We start from the raw sequence: 17,478 nt of genomic DNA, 5'->3' as shown, positions 1-17,478 counted from the left end.
TAGAGATAAAGAAGTCCAGGACAGGTAGAGTTCAGGGAGCTAGGTTTTATTGGTTCTGAAGGAGTGAAAAAGGAGCCCGACGTTTCCCACAGATCAGAAGCGCAAGATGTTCAATGACTGAACTGATGTTGTTGGCCCTTGGAACTCGAACTGCAGCAGGTGACTGGCTAAATTCTTACCTCCCAGATACAAGGTCCTCATAGTCCTACTGAGCAGAGAGTGTTATTCCCATTTTAGTGGTGGGTAAGGTGGGGTCATAATATACGTGGTGAGGGGCGCCTGGGTGGCTCAGTGGGTTAAGCCTCTCCCTTCGGCTCATGGTCTCAGGGTCTTGGGATCGAGCCCCGCATCGGGCTCTCTGCTCAGCAGGGAGCCTGCTTCCTCCCTCTCTCTCTCTGCCTGCCTCTCTGCCTACTTGTGATCTCTGTCTGTCAAATAAATAAATAAAATCTTTTAAAAATAAAAATAAAAAAATATATATATGTGGTGAGCTGGTTGCAAGGAAGAGCTGGCCTTCCAGGAAATGGATAAGGTGACCATTTGAGATTGACTCCTGGGCTTTTGAGAAACCTAGCCTAGGATGATGAGCTGGACACCAATGTCTTTTGTGGCTCATCAAAACCAATGTAGATGAAAATATAATACTATGTGTCAACTATATTGGAACTTAAAGTAAAATAAGATTTAATTTAAAAAAGCAATGTAGGTAAAATATGTTAAACTGGACCCACAGCCTTATGATTTTTCTCAATGAGGACTATTACAATTGGCTTAAATTATGGTCACCACATCTTCTGAGTCAGGATACTTACTTGACTCACAGAGAAAGTAAAGTTAAACCCTTCTTCTGTCTTACATTGAGGTTCTGGAATAATCTATTCCCCTTCCGTTTTTTTACCCTGGATCTTTGATATAGGGTAATTCATTTGATAATATCTTATTTGTGTAACATCATCCTTAGTTTCTAGGCTGCAAGACAGTTTATAGAAGGAGCTTCTCCTTACCAAAAAGCAAGAAACAAAACAAAACACCCAAAATCAAACAAACAAAAAAATCCTCTGCCCCAAGTCACTGGAGTCCTTATTTCTCTCATTCTCCTACTTTTCCCCCTAATTAGTAGAGCCACTAAAAAGCCCATTCCACATCTGTGCCTGCTTTATGGCCAGGGTAATTCCCAGGCAACCATGTGCTGTCCAGGTGTTTACGTGTCTGTGTGCAGTGAAAACAAGAACTCTGCAGAGGGTCTATGGTCAGCGCTAAGTGTACTTAGTTCTTTGACACCCACTTCTAGAACCAGATGATGCTGACCAGAAAGACACTTGGTTTCTCTAGTTCTTTTTTTTTTTTTTTTCAAGATTTTATTTATTTATTTGACAGAGAGAGCAAGAGAAGAGAAAGAGCACAAGCAGTGGGGAAAGATAGGCAGAGGGAGAGGACCCTGAGATCATGACCTGAGCTGAAGGCAGACACTTAACCGACAGAGCCCCCCAGGTGTCCCAAGTTTTCCTAGTTCTAAACAAGTGCACTATTAAACAAAAATTTTGCTGTGAACTTTCTAGATTAATTTTGTCACAATTTACCACATCTTTTCCCCCATCTCCTCCTGTTTCTTACTATAGCACTAATAACTATGAATTAGGAGGTTCTAGCTTCACCCTCTTCACCCACTCACTGCACTAAACTGAACAGCTGAGAAGCTGAAGTTTCAGACGAGCTAGACTGTAGGGCATCTTGAGAGCCTGATGCTTTACTAAAAAGAAGCCCATCAGTGTGCACAACAGAAGACAACACGGTTGTTCATGATCTTGTAATTTCTGAGGATATTTTAAAGATTTTTTCATTTTCTTCCCTCTGCATATTTTTCTTCCTCCAAGTTTTTTCTACTAATTTGTTCTACTTCATAGGCTTTTCTGTTATGTCTGTGATCCTTGATTGTCTGCCATTTATCAATAGCAAAAGGGCTAATCACTGATTAGAAGGTCTGAGTGCATGATGTGGGTCTTCTCTACCCAAACTCCAATGCTTAGATGGATTATTAGTTGATAAACCCCCAAATGTCAATATTTTTCTGTCTTTCATCCTGTGCTAGTCAGTCTCCAGAAAAGAGGCTTTCAGTCTTCTGCCTGGAGGGAAGGATCTGGCAGCCACATTCTAGGTGCTGTGTTGGAAGAGTACTTGAGCGTCTCTGCATTCAGCATTCGGTCACATAATTCCTATTTTTTTTTTTTCATAATTCCTATTTTCATTTTTGTACTCAAACTCTCAATTATACATAGTATCTCTCCCAGCCCAGCAACCCTCTGTTTTTAGTTTAGTTTAGTTTAGTTTAGTTTTTTAAGATTTATTCATTCATTTGAGAGAGAGAATGGGCACGTGCATGAGTCGGGGGAGGAGCAGAGGGAGAGAATCCTCAATCAGACCCCCACTGAGCGCTGAGCCTGATACCTTCACCCATAAGATCATGACCTGAGCCAAAACCAAGACTTGGACACTTAATCAACTGAGCCACCCAGGTGCCCCCCAGCAACGCTTTGTTTTTACTATCTTTAGAACCAGTAGTAGAGCATTTGGTTCCCACCCCCACCCCAGGACATTTGGCAATATCTGGAGATATTTTCATTGTCATGGTAAGGCGGTGTGGGGGACCAGGTGTTATGGACACATACTGGGGAGAGGGTAAGGATGCTCTTAAACATTCTACAGGGCACAGAATAGCCCCCACTACGAATTATCTCATCCAAAATATCAGTAATGCCAGGGTTGAGAAATCTAGGAAATAAATACCCAACCTTCTGGTGAAGGTAGGGAAGGGCAGGGGCCCAGGGGTGTGAGGTAGGGGAGGAAATCCAAAGATCTGTCTGTATTTCTCAAGAACTTTTAACCCAATCTTCCTCATTTTAGCCACCCTCTTAATCCGGTTCCAGGGGTAAACAGTGCTACCAAATTTGAAGATCATTGTATAAATCAATTTCCCCCCCACCTTTCTCTATTGTTGGCTTAGAATTCAAAGCAGTCTCTGGTCTATTAAATTAGTCGATCTATTTTCAAACATCAAAAATTTTCTTACTCTTGTCTCCTCTCCTGTTTTTCCTATCAACAGGGACTCCTACCCTTTTTCTGCAGTTCTGTAGGGTTTCAAGAGGGAACAAAATTATATGTGTAATCTGGAAAAAAACCTATATGTGTATATTCTATCTGCCATTTTGAGCCAGAATCAGAGATCTCTATTTCTTGACATGGAAATATGTCCATAGTGTTTTTTTTTTAATTAATTTATTTTTGAAATAAACATACAATGTATTTTTATCCCCAGGGTACAGGTCTGTGAATCGCCAGGTTTACACATTTCACAGCACTAGTCTATAGTGTTTTAAGAGAAAAAAAGTAGGCTACAATGTATTTTGGAAAGGGTGATTCTATTCCAAAAGAAAAAAGGACAAAACATAAATCTTCTATAACTAATCTCTGTGTACATAGAAAAATATTCTAGAAGACTAAATATAAAATGCCAATAATGGTTATGTCTGGATGGTGGTATGACAACAGATTTTACTTTCTCCTTTTTGTTTGTATGTGTAGTCCAAATATTTTATAATAAGTATGTATTTATTTCATAAGCAGATGTCAGAAAAATTATCAAGCACTGGAAATAAGACAAAAGATGATTACATGTCTTTTCAATGTCATACTGGAACATTGTTTAACAGGCCTACCAGAGGAATTTTATAAGGAATTATGCCATACTAATGACTATCAACTAGGGCCAAAACTCAGTGAAGTTTACCTGTTGTAACCTGTTACATTTTTGTCCAGGAGAAATGTAAATTATTTCTATCTGGTAGAAACTACAACTTCAAGGTTATGGGCTTAGTACCTTAGAGGACATTAACCAATTTTAGATCTACCCAACGATCATATTCCAGCATCCTTTTTCTTCAGTTCCTACAACTACTTGGTTTGATCAAATGCTCTATGAACTTGTTTTACCATTTTGCTGGTTCTCTCATTAATGAATTAAATAAACCTTTGACACATTTTCATATTTGAATGAGAATTGTTTTAACTTTTTGAAAATTCTACTTTGAAACAAATGAAATCATAAAGCTATCTCCAGTTTGGAGAAAGGAATAAAAAAAGTGTAACGAATACCTCAGACATAACAAAGTAAATGTGTTCTGTGATGCGTTTAACCCCTGCCTACTGCCCTGCCTGGGTTCTTTGTGCTTCAGCTGGACCTGTCTGAGCTCTGACTCCTGACTCCTGGCTCCTGACTCCTGTCTGAGCTCTGACTCCTGTACATACCTTTGGACAGCCAGCAATGCTGAGAGATGTGAGGCAAATGCAATAAATGGCCAATGCTTTAATAATCTCATCTGTCAGCTGGGGGCAATAAGAGACATCCAAATGTTCTAAGATCAGTGAGCCTTTGCAGAATGCCTGCAAGAAATTCCAAAGTCAGAGGGTTTTTTTTCTCTTTTTTTTTTCTCTTAAGTCTTTATTTGTATGTTGTGTATATCTGGAGCTACCTTACCCATAGCAGTTTACTTAGTATGCATTTCAGTCCCTGAAATAGAGATATGTTACATCGTGTTGAGGAAGATAAAAAAGCAATTACATCCATTTTTTTTTAAACAAAAGACATTCACATACCAGCTTAACAGCTTACAATATTCAAATTCCTATTAACAGAATTTGGTTTTCCTGAATTTAGTGCTAATGAGATTTTACCCAGGTGTTTAATAATTATTAGAGTTATATTAGACAAATGACTGGAGAAAAAGGAATCTGGAGGGGAGAATTAGATGGGAGACACTCTGGGTCTGGGGTTGATGGTATTAATATAACAGAAAGACCACAGTCTTTGGAATCAGGTAGACCTGAGTTTTAATTTCATTTCCACCACTGATTAGCTCTGAAACTTTAGCAAGTCACGTCATTTTTCTGACCCTCAGTTTCTTCTTTTTTAAATCAGGGAAAATAATATCTACTCTCTAGCATTGTTCTGAAATATGAAAATGTTCACCTGAAGTTTCTAGGGCTAACAAAGTCCTAGAAATGATTGGAACTTCTTCCGTTTACCTTAGTAGTTCTTAAGTTTCATTTTTCAGTTAAAAGCAAGAACTGTGTGAGAAGAATCCATGAGGAAATAACAAGAGTTTACAAGCCAGCAATTATACAAGAACAAAAAGATCCACAAAAGTAAACCTAATAGTAGTTGTAAAAATATCCTAAGTCAAGATGAGTAGGAGTTGGAAACCAAGAACAACTCAAGCTATACTAATACTGTACTTATAAAAGTCCTTCCCCCAAATTATAAAAAACTAGAAATTATCAACAGGTGCCCAGTCACTCTAGAGGTTTTGGCTCATTGAGAAGCAGCTCGGATTTTTAGAATACTAAATTGGAGACCTCAGTAAGTGATAGTTGGCCATTAATTTTAGTTATAAATATTAGATTTTAGTAACTAGTGAGTTACTAGTAAGACATTACTTGTTTATATGTAAAAATGGATATCCATCAGACTGTATGTAATTTTCCTCTCAGACCTGAGGGAGGGACCTGGGCTGTTGGATCACTTGATGGCCATCAGGATCACTCCACAGGTAAGACTACCAGTGGGCTTCCCTCCCACTGAGTATGCTAATTTACAGTCTTTTTTTTTTTTTTTTTAGCCCTAAAGAAGACTGGAAAGAACCAATCAGCTCACTATTTTCTTTAGCAACTTAGTAAAAGAGGGAAAATTTCCAGGGGCAATTTAGCACAGGAGGCAAAAGATAGTACTAAAAATTTTTGGTAATTTAACGCTCAATCGTTGTCTCTTCCTGATCAACATAACAAACAGCGATTCCTTTTTCCTCTCACCTCATGTGGAACTTGTCTTTTTCAATGGATTCAGCAGTTACAGTACTTGACTTATTCCTGTATTGTGGCTAACTAATTTGCATAGAGATCTGTCTTCTCCAGCAACTAAGTGGTGTCAAAAAATGGAGGGGACAGCTTGTCATAAGATAGTGAGGTCCCTGTCATTGGAGATAACCAAGTATAGAGAGCACACCCAGTTGTGGTACAGAGGGGAATCTGGCTTTGAAGGATTGGAATTATTGGTCTTGAATCTCAGCTTGGAGATTTAACAAGTTTTTCAAAGCAAATACAGGAAGTATCTCAGAGGTATTGTGTGGAACGCTATTAGATTTTTTTGTTTGTTTGTTTGTTTGTTTCAGAGGTAGAATTTAGTGATTCATCAGTTGCATATAATACCCATGCTCATTACTTCAAGTGCCTTCCTTAATGCCTGCCCAACACTCAGTTATCCCTCCCCCGCCACCTCCCCTCCAGCAATCCTCAGTTTATTTCTTAAGAGTTCTCAATTTTCATCTTACTTTTCCTTCCCTTTCCCTATGTTCATCTGTTTTGTTTCTTAAATTCCACATATGTGTGAAATCATATGGTATTTGTCTTTCTCAACTGACTTATTTCACTTAGCATAATACTTCTAGTTTCTTCCAAGTCATCACAAATGGCAAGATTTCATTTTTCTTGATGGCTGAATAATATAATATTCCATTATATATAGAGAGAGACGCACACATATACACACCACATCTTCTTTATCCATTCATCTGCTAATAGACATCTGGGCTCCTAACATATTTTGGCTATTGTGGTCATTGCTGCTACAAACATTGGGTTGCACATGCCCCTTCAAACTACTACATTTTTATCCTTTGGATAAATACCTAGTGGTGTAATTGCTGGGTTATAGGGTAGTTATATTATTAACTTCTTGAGGAAACTCCACTTTTGCCTGGGTGGCTGTACCAGTTTGCATTCTCACCAACAGTGTAAGAGAGTTGCCCTTTCTCACATCATCACCAAAATCAGTTGTTTCCTGAATTGTTAATTTTTCTGCTAGATTTTTATACCCCCTTCACAAGCATCATATTTATAATTTGGTAGGTTCTCGATATATATTAGTTGGTTGGTCCACCCTTTATAAGTGTTTCAAGAATACAAAGAATTTGGGTTGTTGTTTTTTTTTTTAAGAATTCTGTTTTAATAATATAGGAATTCTTAGGTCACAAGGGGTAGGATAACATTGTTTTCTGTTTAGAGAATAGACAGAGTCCAAAGAACCAGAGAAAATTTACAACAAGAAGGAATATTTATGCTAAGAATAATTTATTAAAAGATGAAGTGAGCTTTAAAGAGATTCAAGGCTCTTAGTGTCTGAAAACCCTTACAGTTACATGTTATATCTGTCCATGTTTTAGACTGCTTGACTCAGTTCTGCTTCAAGTCTTCTTAAAACCTCTAATATTCTTTGAAGTTGAACTTTCTCAGAGGTTTTAAAATTAAAGAATAACTTATAAAAATGTATTAGAAGGTCTATGATACATTCATGGTAGCATTCTCATCCATGGAAAATCTGAGGCATAAAGATTGGTCTCGGGCTTTGTGCTTGGCATAAGTCACTGCAGATCCGAGAAGTAAGTCAGAACTTCTCTTTTCTTTATAATTCATCTTTTCCTTTAGAGACATGTAAGTCATAAGTAACTTAAGTCTGCAGTCATGTTTCACCATAATCACTCATGAAATTCCATTTCTCCCCTACAGATAAGATTATTTTATGCTTTTCTGGCTCAGTGATGCAGATTCTGACATATATTAGTGCTGTTGATTTTCTTGTCTTGGAACATGTCAGACTAAACTTCTTCCCAGACAAAATCTTTTGTAGTGAAGATGGGGAGAAAACAGACATTATCAGGTTTGGCTCCCAACCCACATATCAACCAGTTTTGCTGTGGGTTAACAATTTTGAAGTAAACCTCCACATCTTAGTGAGTTAAATCATTTCTTTTCTGTATGTCCTGAGCTGAGTCACAATGTGGGAAGGCTGAATGACCACATTCCTAAATTGGGTATGTAGAGGAGACCAAGTCTCACTGACATTTACTGACTATCACAAAGATGTGCTTCTGCCAAAATCCTGATTTAAGCCCCCTCAACAGGTGGCACTCTCAGCCCCAAAAAACTCCCCTTGTGGTGCATACCCGTCTTTTGACTAGTTACCTCATTAGGTTCTGATTCATTCTACCACTAAGTTTTGTGTTGTTGTTCTTTTTTTTTTTTTTTTTTTTCCTATTGATAATCTTGGGAAAATCTTGTACTGTCCAGAACCATTTTCTATGAAGACTGCTTTTGGCTGTTTCAAAGGCTAAAATACAACTTTCACAATTATAAGTTATAAACTGGATTCAAAACTAGTTTCTTGGGCATCATATATCCCATTGAAGATACCCTTGGTCCCATTAGACATCAGAGTAAGTGGATGTAACAATGGCCTGGGCACACTGAGCTGGGGAATCCGGGCATTGCCACCAAAACTAAACTCTGTAAAGCCTCACCTCCTAGTGAGATGCCTCTCCTATTCTCACCCTCCCTGCCGGGGAAACCAGACTGCTCCAGACTTAGCTAAGACATACTTCTTTTAAATATGGAGGAGATTCAAAAAGGGTAAAGTCCAAAACCCCAAACTGGCATTTCCAAAGATACTTTCATGATGCAGTTTTTTATCTAATTACATGGTGATTTGGGAGATAAGCTTTAGCTTCAAGCCAGCTCAAATATGGCTTACTCCACAAACTTTTCCCCAGTTCCTTCTTCTGGAGGAAATGCCTCTTCCAAATCCCTATAGCATTTAATTTTTTTTGTCTTTCCCACTTCAGTTGTATAATAGCTATTTATATCACTGTTTTATCTTCTGCATTGACTATAGCTTCTTGAGGGTGGACTCCAAGTCTGATTTATTTTTGTGGCCTCAACATCTAGATGCAGAAGAGGTTCAAGATGAGAGAATGTCCAAAGAAAATGCCTCTTAGCATAGGAGTGAGGAAAACGAGCTCCCATGGATTGCTGTCAGGATGCTAAGTCCAGTCCTTCCTCACACCCTGTTTAATACCTGCAGTTATGAAGATGGTTAAGAGCACAGAGTCTGGGGCCCACCAGCCCGAGTTCATATCCTGCCATTTGGAAGTCTGTGTCTCTGGATAAATTACCCACCCTCTCAATTCCTCAGTGATCTCGTTTGCAACAGGGGAATAACATGGTACCTTAATATGGCACCTACTTCAGAGGGTTGTTGGGAGGATAAAGTGAGTTAATATGAACAAAGCAACTGGAGAGTAGCTGGCACAGAGTAAGCAGTCAGTAAATAATAACCAGTACCGTTATTTGTATTCTGCTTCTCTTGCACTCTTCTGCTGTATGGTATGATTGCCAGATTTTTTAAATGATACACCTCATAGTAAAAATATTTTAAGATGCACTTTCAATAAATGCATTAATATATTTACAAATTATATAGACATATAATTATTCAAATATATATTATTTTATATTTAAAAACAAATATATATTATCTTACAAATGTATAGTATATGAATCTTATATATGATACATTATATCATATAAAAATAAAATAAGACAAAAATAAATCTGAATAGGAGTTCTAATATATTCTTGTCACACTGAAATAGATCTTCTTGTTCATTCCCCTAAGTAAATATTTTCACTGGAGACACCTACTCAGAAGTGCACCTTTGGTTGTCAGTAGACCTTGATGATTTACTAGCTGCATAGACCCTGGGCATTTGGTAAAAACAAGGGAATTACTTTTAAAATGTAAAATGCAACAAGTACAAAAAGAGAGATCAAAAGTGGGGAAATTAAAGAACAGAAAGGGTAAGCTGTCACAGAGGATGTATATTAGAAAGAAAACCTGGAAAAGAATAAAACACAGTATCTTTGAATTAGAATTTGAAAAATTCCAGAACAGTTTCAGGTGTTAGACCTTATCTCTAAAATAAAAATAAGCCAGGACTGGACTAGCCAAAAGTCAATCAGGTATTTCTCTTATGGCCTTTAGGAGAACCTACACTTTCTCCATTTTTCTAAGATAAGTAAAATAAAATGGGTGCCCAGTGGCGCTCCTCCAGGGGCTTCTCTGGGACAGGAAGGCCTGAGAAAAATTACTTATGCTACAATAATCTGCCTGAAAGTATTGATGGGTTCCTTTTGCACAGCCAGCCACTCCACTTGTTCTCTTTCTCATTCCTTCCCAAGAAAATGGCAACTCAGAACTTTTACTCCAAGGACAAAGTCATGCTGTCCTCCTGTGAACTCTTCCACTTAAAGATCTCTAGGAAATAATGAGTTCAGGAGCCATCAGTGCTGCTTTGATCTCCCATTTGGGGGCATAATGGAATAAGAAATGATGTAATCAAGGGAGGTTACTCATTTATAAGAAAACTCAGAGGGCCTGAAGTTGTGTCTGTGACCTCGAGAAAGTTAGTCAACCTCAAGTTTCCTCACCTATAAGAGAATGAAAATAACTCTTAACCTATCTCACAGGCTTATTGGAAGATGGAAAGAAATTGTGTACTCCAAGAGCACTTGACAGACAAGTCAGGTTGGCTTTTGTCTCTCAGCAGACGAACTGGAAAACCCTGGAATAATCTTGTCTGCCATTTACGACCTGAGAACACAACCTCACCATCTTCCATATGTTGAAGGCTTTGGGATGAGGAGATACCATATGCAAAATTTAACTGGAAGTTAATAGGGTAATTAGAAGTCATAGAAAATCATAGCTCCTGTGAGATGACATGCCACAGGTACTCAGCTCATGTCAGGTGAGGCATGATAATCAAAGCCTAGGTACACTGCATGACAGAAAGATCAAAAACAGATTTAAGATTTAAATCACCACATGACAGAAAGATCAAAAACAGATTTAAGATTTAAATTTAAACTTAGATTTAAGAAGCAAAAGGAGCATAAACTCTTGTGGGAAAGTGGGATTTGATGTTTATTTTTCCTGTCCTTTTGTTTGCCTTTAGACAATCTGATAGGTTTTATTTAACTTTTGGCAAGTTTCATCTTTCACAGGATAAAATAATATTCCAGGGGCAGCTTAAAGGTTGGGAGGGGCCTCCAAAGGATTATCTTCCTTTTGACACATTCTCTTATAGTTCTTCTCTGTGGAAGCTCAACATGAAAACAACAGATGTGTGCATTCACTTAGCAAGTCTATCTGCTTCAGTTGTCCAAAAATAGCTCTCCCCAGTGGGAATGGGCAAGAAGCCAGGGCTGGTGTTGGGTGGTCTCAGTTTCAGCTATTTATCAGCCAAGGAAACATGGCACCCATGTCTCCAGGATCCCTTGGAACCTTACAGACTGTGGGAAAATGACAAGCTGTCAAATCCCACATCCTTTGAAGTCTGGCAAATTTCTAATTCTATTGACTTGCCTCTGCAGTTGGGAACACACTAAGGTGGGGAGCAGCGGGGAACACTGAGCTTATTTCTTTTGCTCACAGCCTTTGAAGAGAGAATAATGCCTAGGTATCTTGGTAGGAGTTTGTCTGTGACTCTCAGTTAATTCTAAGTGCCTTAGGTCTCTTAAGGGTATGTTTTTCTATTATAAATTTTAGGAGACCATTCTTGGCATGGATAGCCAGGAAGCACAGATTTCTGTAACAAAGCTCTTACTTATTCTAGATTTTGTAGGAGTTGCTTTTTCCACAACATGTACCAGATCTTTCTTCTTAATTCTACCATGAAATTCCTTGGTTTCCTCTCCTCAAACCCTGTAAAATGATTCTGAACCTGGCCCTTCTGGGATCTTCATCACTGAGAGTTTAGTCCATTATTTCCTAAGAGTAATCTGAAATATTGGATGAGGTAAAGAATTTTCCTGAGCAGTAAGGCCAAGAGATAGTGGCCAAAGGTCTGGATGTCCTATCTCCCCATACAGAAGACTTCAGAGCATCCTTTGTATCAAGGGCCAAAGATTAAGGCCATTTTGGAAAGGGATCCTCTGTTTGTTGCTTCCCTCACAACTAAGAACAAACTACATCCCCGGAGAAGAGGTGGAGTTATTGAAGTCTCATACTTTGACAATTTTTGAATGATTTAATCTTAGAAACCAAATAGAAATCAATGTTGGGTTTTTAGAAAATTGTTGCTACATGGAGCCAACACATCTAATCCATCTTTGGCATTATAAGTCAGTACGTGTCAAAGGCCACGGAAACCACTAAACTACCAAGGGGGTGGAGTCAATGAACTGATGAGAGTGATTGATGGAAATCTTGCATAAACAACATGTTTGTGACTAGTCATAAAGCTTAGTGATTTGAAGTAAGAGTTTGAAATTAGAAAAGAGTCTCTAGAGGGTAATCTGCCTCTGGCTCCTAGGGCAAGAATGAATCGAACTGAATATTAGGTCAAGACATGAATCCAGTTCTTCTTACAGTTTAGAGAGACATGTCCAGAAAAGGCTGTCAATGGGGTATTCTTGGGGAGGAAGACTCAAAAATGTTGCTGAATGAGGTGGGTATTCACTAGGCCTTTCTGACTTGAGTATTGATGTTTGCTCCACAGCAGTTGTGAGGGTTTCTGTTCCCTTGCACAGGTAATTCAGGGTACAGGACTGAGAACCCTGAGCCCCCACTTGGACTCAGCCTGGAGTAGCCTCACATCTATAGAACCGCTTGACTTACTGAAAAGTCCAGAATCAGGCTAAAAGTCAAATGAACAGCAGTGGATCTTAGTCTGCTGTTCTTCCAGCTGTAAAGTAGCTCATAATTTGCCCCATACAGCTACCCTCCCTAGTTCCTTATTCTCTGATCTCTCTTCTCTTAATTCTCTATTTATAAATCAAGATAAATCTGTTACTCAAGTAAAGGTCAAATAAAAAGCAAAATCGACAGTTGGAACACAAGAAAACAGATAAAAGAGGTTAAAGGTTAAATCAGAAAAGATTAAAGAAGAAAAGGAACTTGTTATCTCAAGTGTCCAACCTGTTAGGTCAAGATTAGGGATCTCAAAAAAGAAGGGACTGTAAGAGAACAATGAGGGAAGTGGCTGTTCTAGCATCTCTACTGTTGGTTATGACCCATAAACAAAAGTTGTCAAATACTTTTGTGATCATCAAGGAACATGTTAACCTAGGCTACAGCTGGGCTCTTAAAATTTATCAGTGGTACCATTTGGGAGATGTCAATAAACCAGCTTGTGAAGAATATACACAACTATTAGGCAGAAAAGACACAAGAGAGTCAGTAAAGCTGAACCACAACCACTTGCCTCTTATTTTTCTTATGTAGTTATAAATACCACCCACTGCATTCTGGTCACAGGGCTTTAAAACAGATACTATCTCTGTTAGGGATACTTTTTTTTTTTTTTTTCTCATAATAGATAAGAGGAGGCCATCTTTGGATTTGAAGAACAATGATAATATCTAAATCTGAATCTTCCCTTTCTCTCAAAACCATAAAATCTGTAGAGGAACAAACAAAACTACACAGTACTCATATATTCACCCTTACAAGGAGACAGAAAACACTACAGCCTTCCAATTACTAAGTAGAGTAAAAACAGAAATGAATTTCAACAGAGCTCCCGTAGCCTGCCTGCAGCTACCACAGGCCTCTGGAGTGAGAGAGTAGGAAAGGGGACTCTATCATAAGAGTAGAAGGGCAAAGAGAGCTTAAAGGAAGCACAGACAGAAGTACTCACAAGAAGATAAAGTGTAACAGTGAATGCCAAAATACTGAATAGGACATGGTAGTTCACAGTGCCAGTTACATGACTGAGCTATGGGAAAGAACTTGAAAATGAGGGTACCACAAATCTCCCAGGTATGCGTGGATGTCATAACCATGTCTTCCCCCCTCATCCCTGTCCAAACTATCTACACTTCCATGGATTTTACTACTTCAGTGTTCTCCAACCCATCCCCTTCTCTCTAGCCTCACTGGTACTGTTCTTTTCAGGCTGCCTCTCTCTCCCCCCTGAACTATAAAAAACTTATTCACTTTATTCCTTCTATAAATCTTGATAGCTATCCTCTCTCCCCACTGTCCTTCAGTCTAACTTCTACATTTCTCCTTAAAGTGATTTTCCAGCAGATAAGCTTTCCCCGGCATTCCCATGCTAGATTAATTACTTCAACTGAATCCCCCCATAGATTTCTTTATCACAGTATTAAAGCCAGCATCCTGACTCGGGGATTAGACTTTATACCCTAGCTCGTGTGTTTCTTTGTTTCATGACTTAGGGCAAGATTCTTAACCTCTTTGAACCTCAATTTCCTTATCTGTAAAACAGAATTAAAAGTATCACCTACCTTATAAGGTACCTAATTAATACACGGGAAATACTTAGGACAGTTCCTGGCCTGTAGCAGGTGCTAAATTAATGTTAGGTAGCAATCACCATGTGATGTTGGATTTTTCTGTTTATAAGTCTGCCTATTTGACTAGACCTACTTTTGTTTTCCAAAAATGAGCAGATTATCTCAGTGTTCACTACAGTGAAAGTCCAGTCCAAATGTTTTTAGTTCAACCACTGAGCAAGATTTTCATAAAATAAATCTGAGTGGGACAGTTTGAGTACTGTCTTACATGAAGGCATGGAGTTACTCACCTAAGTAGAACTTAATCATTTAAGTTTTTGTCAACTCGGTGATTTCAAGTAACAGGAGGCTAGTGTTGTACTACGGAAGCTTAAGAATCTTTATGAATGGGGCGCCTGGGTGGCTCAGTGGGTTAAGCCGCTGCCTTTGGCTCAGGTCATGATCTCAGGGTCCTGGGATCGAGTCCCGCATCGGGCTCTTTGCTCAGCAGGGAGCCTGCTTCCCTCTCTCTTTCTCTCTCTCTGCCTGCCTCTCCATCTACTTGTGATCTCTCTCTGTCAAATAAATAAATAAAATCTTAAAAAAAAAAAAAAAGAATCTTTATGAATGGGTACAATCGAAGTACCTGAACTTTGGGGCAGCCACAGGTTCCATCTGTATGAGCATAGCCAGCCCACCAGGCTGCACATTGCAGGAGGCTCAAAGAGAGCAAGCCCTTGACAACTAAAGTGCAGTGCTCACTAGCGGTGGTTGCCTACCTGCCCCGCTCACAGATAGCTCTCTGATCTTGGCTCCGGAGCTCTCTAGTTCCTGACTTCATTCCTGGGTTCTCAAGATCTGATTCAAGCCTAAGTTACATTTATCACCCCTTTTGGATGCTACTGGTTCAGGCAGTATCCATGGATCCAGAAGTAATGATCTGGACTTCACTTCCCAGTCTGCATGAGAGTTTGGAACTTAGCAGTGCTGTTCTCAAAACAAGAAAAAAGGTGAGTGAGCTGAAAATCGACAACACTTCATCTGTCAGATAATGGAGGTCGCAAAGCAAACCACCACTCTGAAAACTATGTGAATACAGAGAATCAGGGCTTACTAGGAGCAGAAGTCTGTGGCTGGAGCCAGATCACAACTGAAACATTTAAAGGGTAATTGACTAACTGCCAGAGACTGAAAATGAATTAGTTTGAGAGAAAAATTCTTGGGGCCTTACCTTAGCTGAGACCCCATACTCGGATTAATTTTACCTCCAAGAGACCCACTAAGTTATCAGGGTAAAGATCAGAGAAAAATCCCCTCATGCTTCCTGCCAGGAGAGGGAAAAATAATCATTCTGAAATACCTCCAGAACATCTGTTCTCATTAACAAAAGCCTGATCTCAAGGGAAACTGTTTCACCAGAACCCAACCAACATGGGTTTTATGAAAGCCAGTCCAACCAGGGGTAAGGGAAATACCCAACTACAGCCCCTCTAACCTTCTTGTCTTATCTAAATGTAGCCGAGGCAGGGAGAGGGATTGGACTTGTAAAGACCACAGCCCTGGGGCACAGGCCCATTAAAAGACTGAAACCTGATCATATGAATATAGAATGAATCTCCCCCAACAACACACCTAACTACCACACAAATAGGGTTCCTGTATAATAACACCTTAACAAAAAGATTAGAAATCATATAAAATATACTCTTAGGCTACCGTGGAATGAAACTAGAAATCACAAAGATAGCTAGAAAATCCTAAAATATTTAGAGATTGAACAACACACTCCTAAATAAATATGGGTCAAAGAAGTCTCAAAATAAATTTTATGCATGTTGGAAAATATGTTTAGTATCATAATCCTAGTGAAAAACAAGGATCCAGGGTGCCTGGGTGGCTCAGTGGGTTAAACCTTCTGCCTTCAGCTCAGTCATGATCCCAGGGTCCTGGGATGGAGCCCTGCATCAGGTTCTCTGCTCAGCAAGGACCCTGCTTCCTGCCCGCCCCAACCCCAACTGCCTCTCTGCCTACTTGTAATTTCTGTCTGTCAAATAAATAAATAAAATCTTTTAAAAAGAAAAGAAAAAAGAAAAATAAGGATCCATTTTCTTTTTTTTTAATCATTTTTTAAAATTTATTTTCAGCATAACAGTATTCATTGTTTTTTGTACCACACCCAGTGCTCCATGCAATCCATTTTCTTTTTAACTGGTTTGTTCTCTTATACTATTTTCAAGAAAATAGCAATTTTACTTATGTAGTGTTCTTGATTTTTTTGGATGTTTTTACATACATAAATTTATTTAGTCAATTATATCTAAGTTCCTCTGGATAGTGCATTCATTCATTCTTAGGAGTAAAAATTAATAAACTACTTCTTCCAAGAGCACATTCTATACTATCTTCTTAGCATTAGAGCAGTTTGGTCGTCAAGATTACCTGTTTTCCGACTCTGTTTAACTGAGGTAAATAAATTATCAAACCATTATACTAAATATGTTCAATTTTCATTTGCCAGTATATATTAGTTTCTTCTCCATTAAATAGAATAATAAGCATAGTAATAGGTAATATACATCATGCACTCTGTGTTAGGAACCATGCTAAGTATTCAGATTTTTTTGTTTTTAAAGATTTTAGTTATTTATTTGACAGACAGAGATCACAAGTAGGCAAAGAGGCAGGGGGGGAGGAGGAAGCAGGCTCCCTGCTGAGCAGAGAGCCTGATGCGGGGCTGGATCCCAGGACCCTGGGATCATGACCTGAGCCTAAGGCAGAGACTTTGACCCACTGAGCCACCCAGGCACCCCTATCCAGATATTTTATATCATTCAATCTTCACATCAGGAAGACTGTTTTCTTATTATGCCCATTTTTACAAGTGAAGAATCCAAGGCCTGGAGAAGGAAACTAACTTGCCCAAAGTTATACATCTTCACAGACTGAACCTGTCAAATTCTGTCTGGCTGCAGAGCAGATGTTGGCAAACTGCCAAATTTTTACTTGCCGGCCAGATCCGATCTGCCACCTGTTTTTGTGTGGCTTTCACGCTAAGAATGGCTTTTACGTTTTTAAATGTTGAAATAATCAAAAAATAATATCTCATGTGAAAATTATATGAATTTCAGGTTTTATTGTCCATAAAGTTTTATTCGGACACAACCCCTGTCATTTGTTTATGTACTGTCTAAGGCTGTTTTTCACCCCACACCAGCAGAGTTGAGCAGTTGTGACTGAAATGTATCACCTTCAAAGTCTATAATGGAAGCTGTCTGGTCTTTACAGGAGAATGCTATA

General features: G+C 38.8%; 2 protein-coding genes across 3 annotated transcripts in view; one reads left to right on the top strand and one right to left on the bottom strand.

The window, feature by feature from the left end:
- The window catches only part of FBXL13 (F-box and leucine rich repeat protein 13), a 258,167-nt gene that overhangs the window by 16,628 nt on the left and 224,061 nt on the right, over window positions 1-17,478 (bottom strand). Inside the window, exon 19 of the mRNA XM_047694145.1 lies at window positions 4,303-4,437. Coding sequence (XP_047550101.1) covers window positions 4,303-4,437 — 135 coding nt within the window. The remainder of the gene's footprint in view (window positions 1-4,302; window positions 4,438-17,478) is intronic.
- The window catches only part of FAM185A (family with sequence similarity 185 member A), a 156,246-nt gene that overhangs the window by 78,009 nt on the left and 60,759 nt on the right, over window positions 1-17,478 (top strand). The gene's annotated exons all lie outside the window — the stretch shown is intronic.

Source organism: Lutra lutra, chromosome 11, assembly GCF_902655055.1.
Source record: "Lutra lutra chromosome 11, mLutLut1.2, whole genome shotgun sequence".
Classification (NCBI taxonomy): Eukaryota; Metazoa; Chordata; class Mammalia; order Carnivora; family Mustelidae; genus Lutra; species Lutra lutra.
Note: the sequence above shows the minus strand (reverse complement) of the source record. Positions and strands in the feature narration are given on the sequence as shown.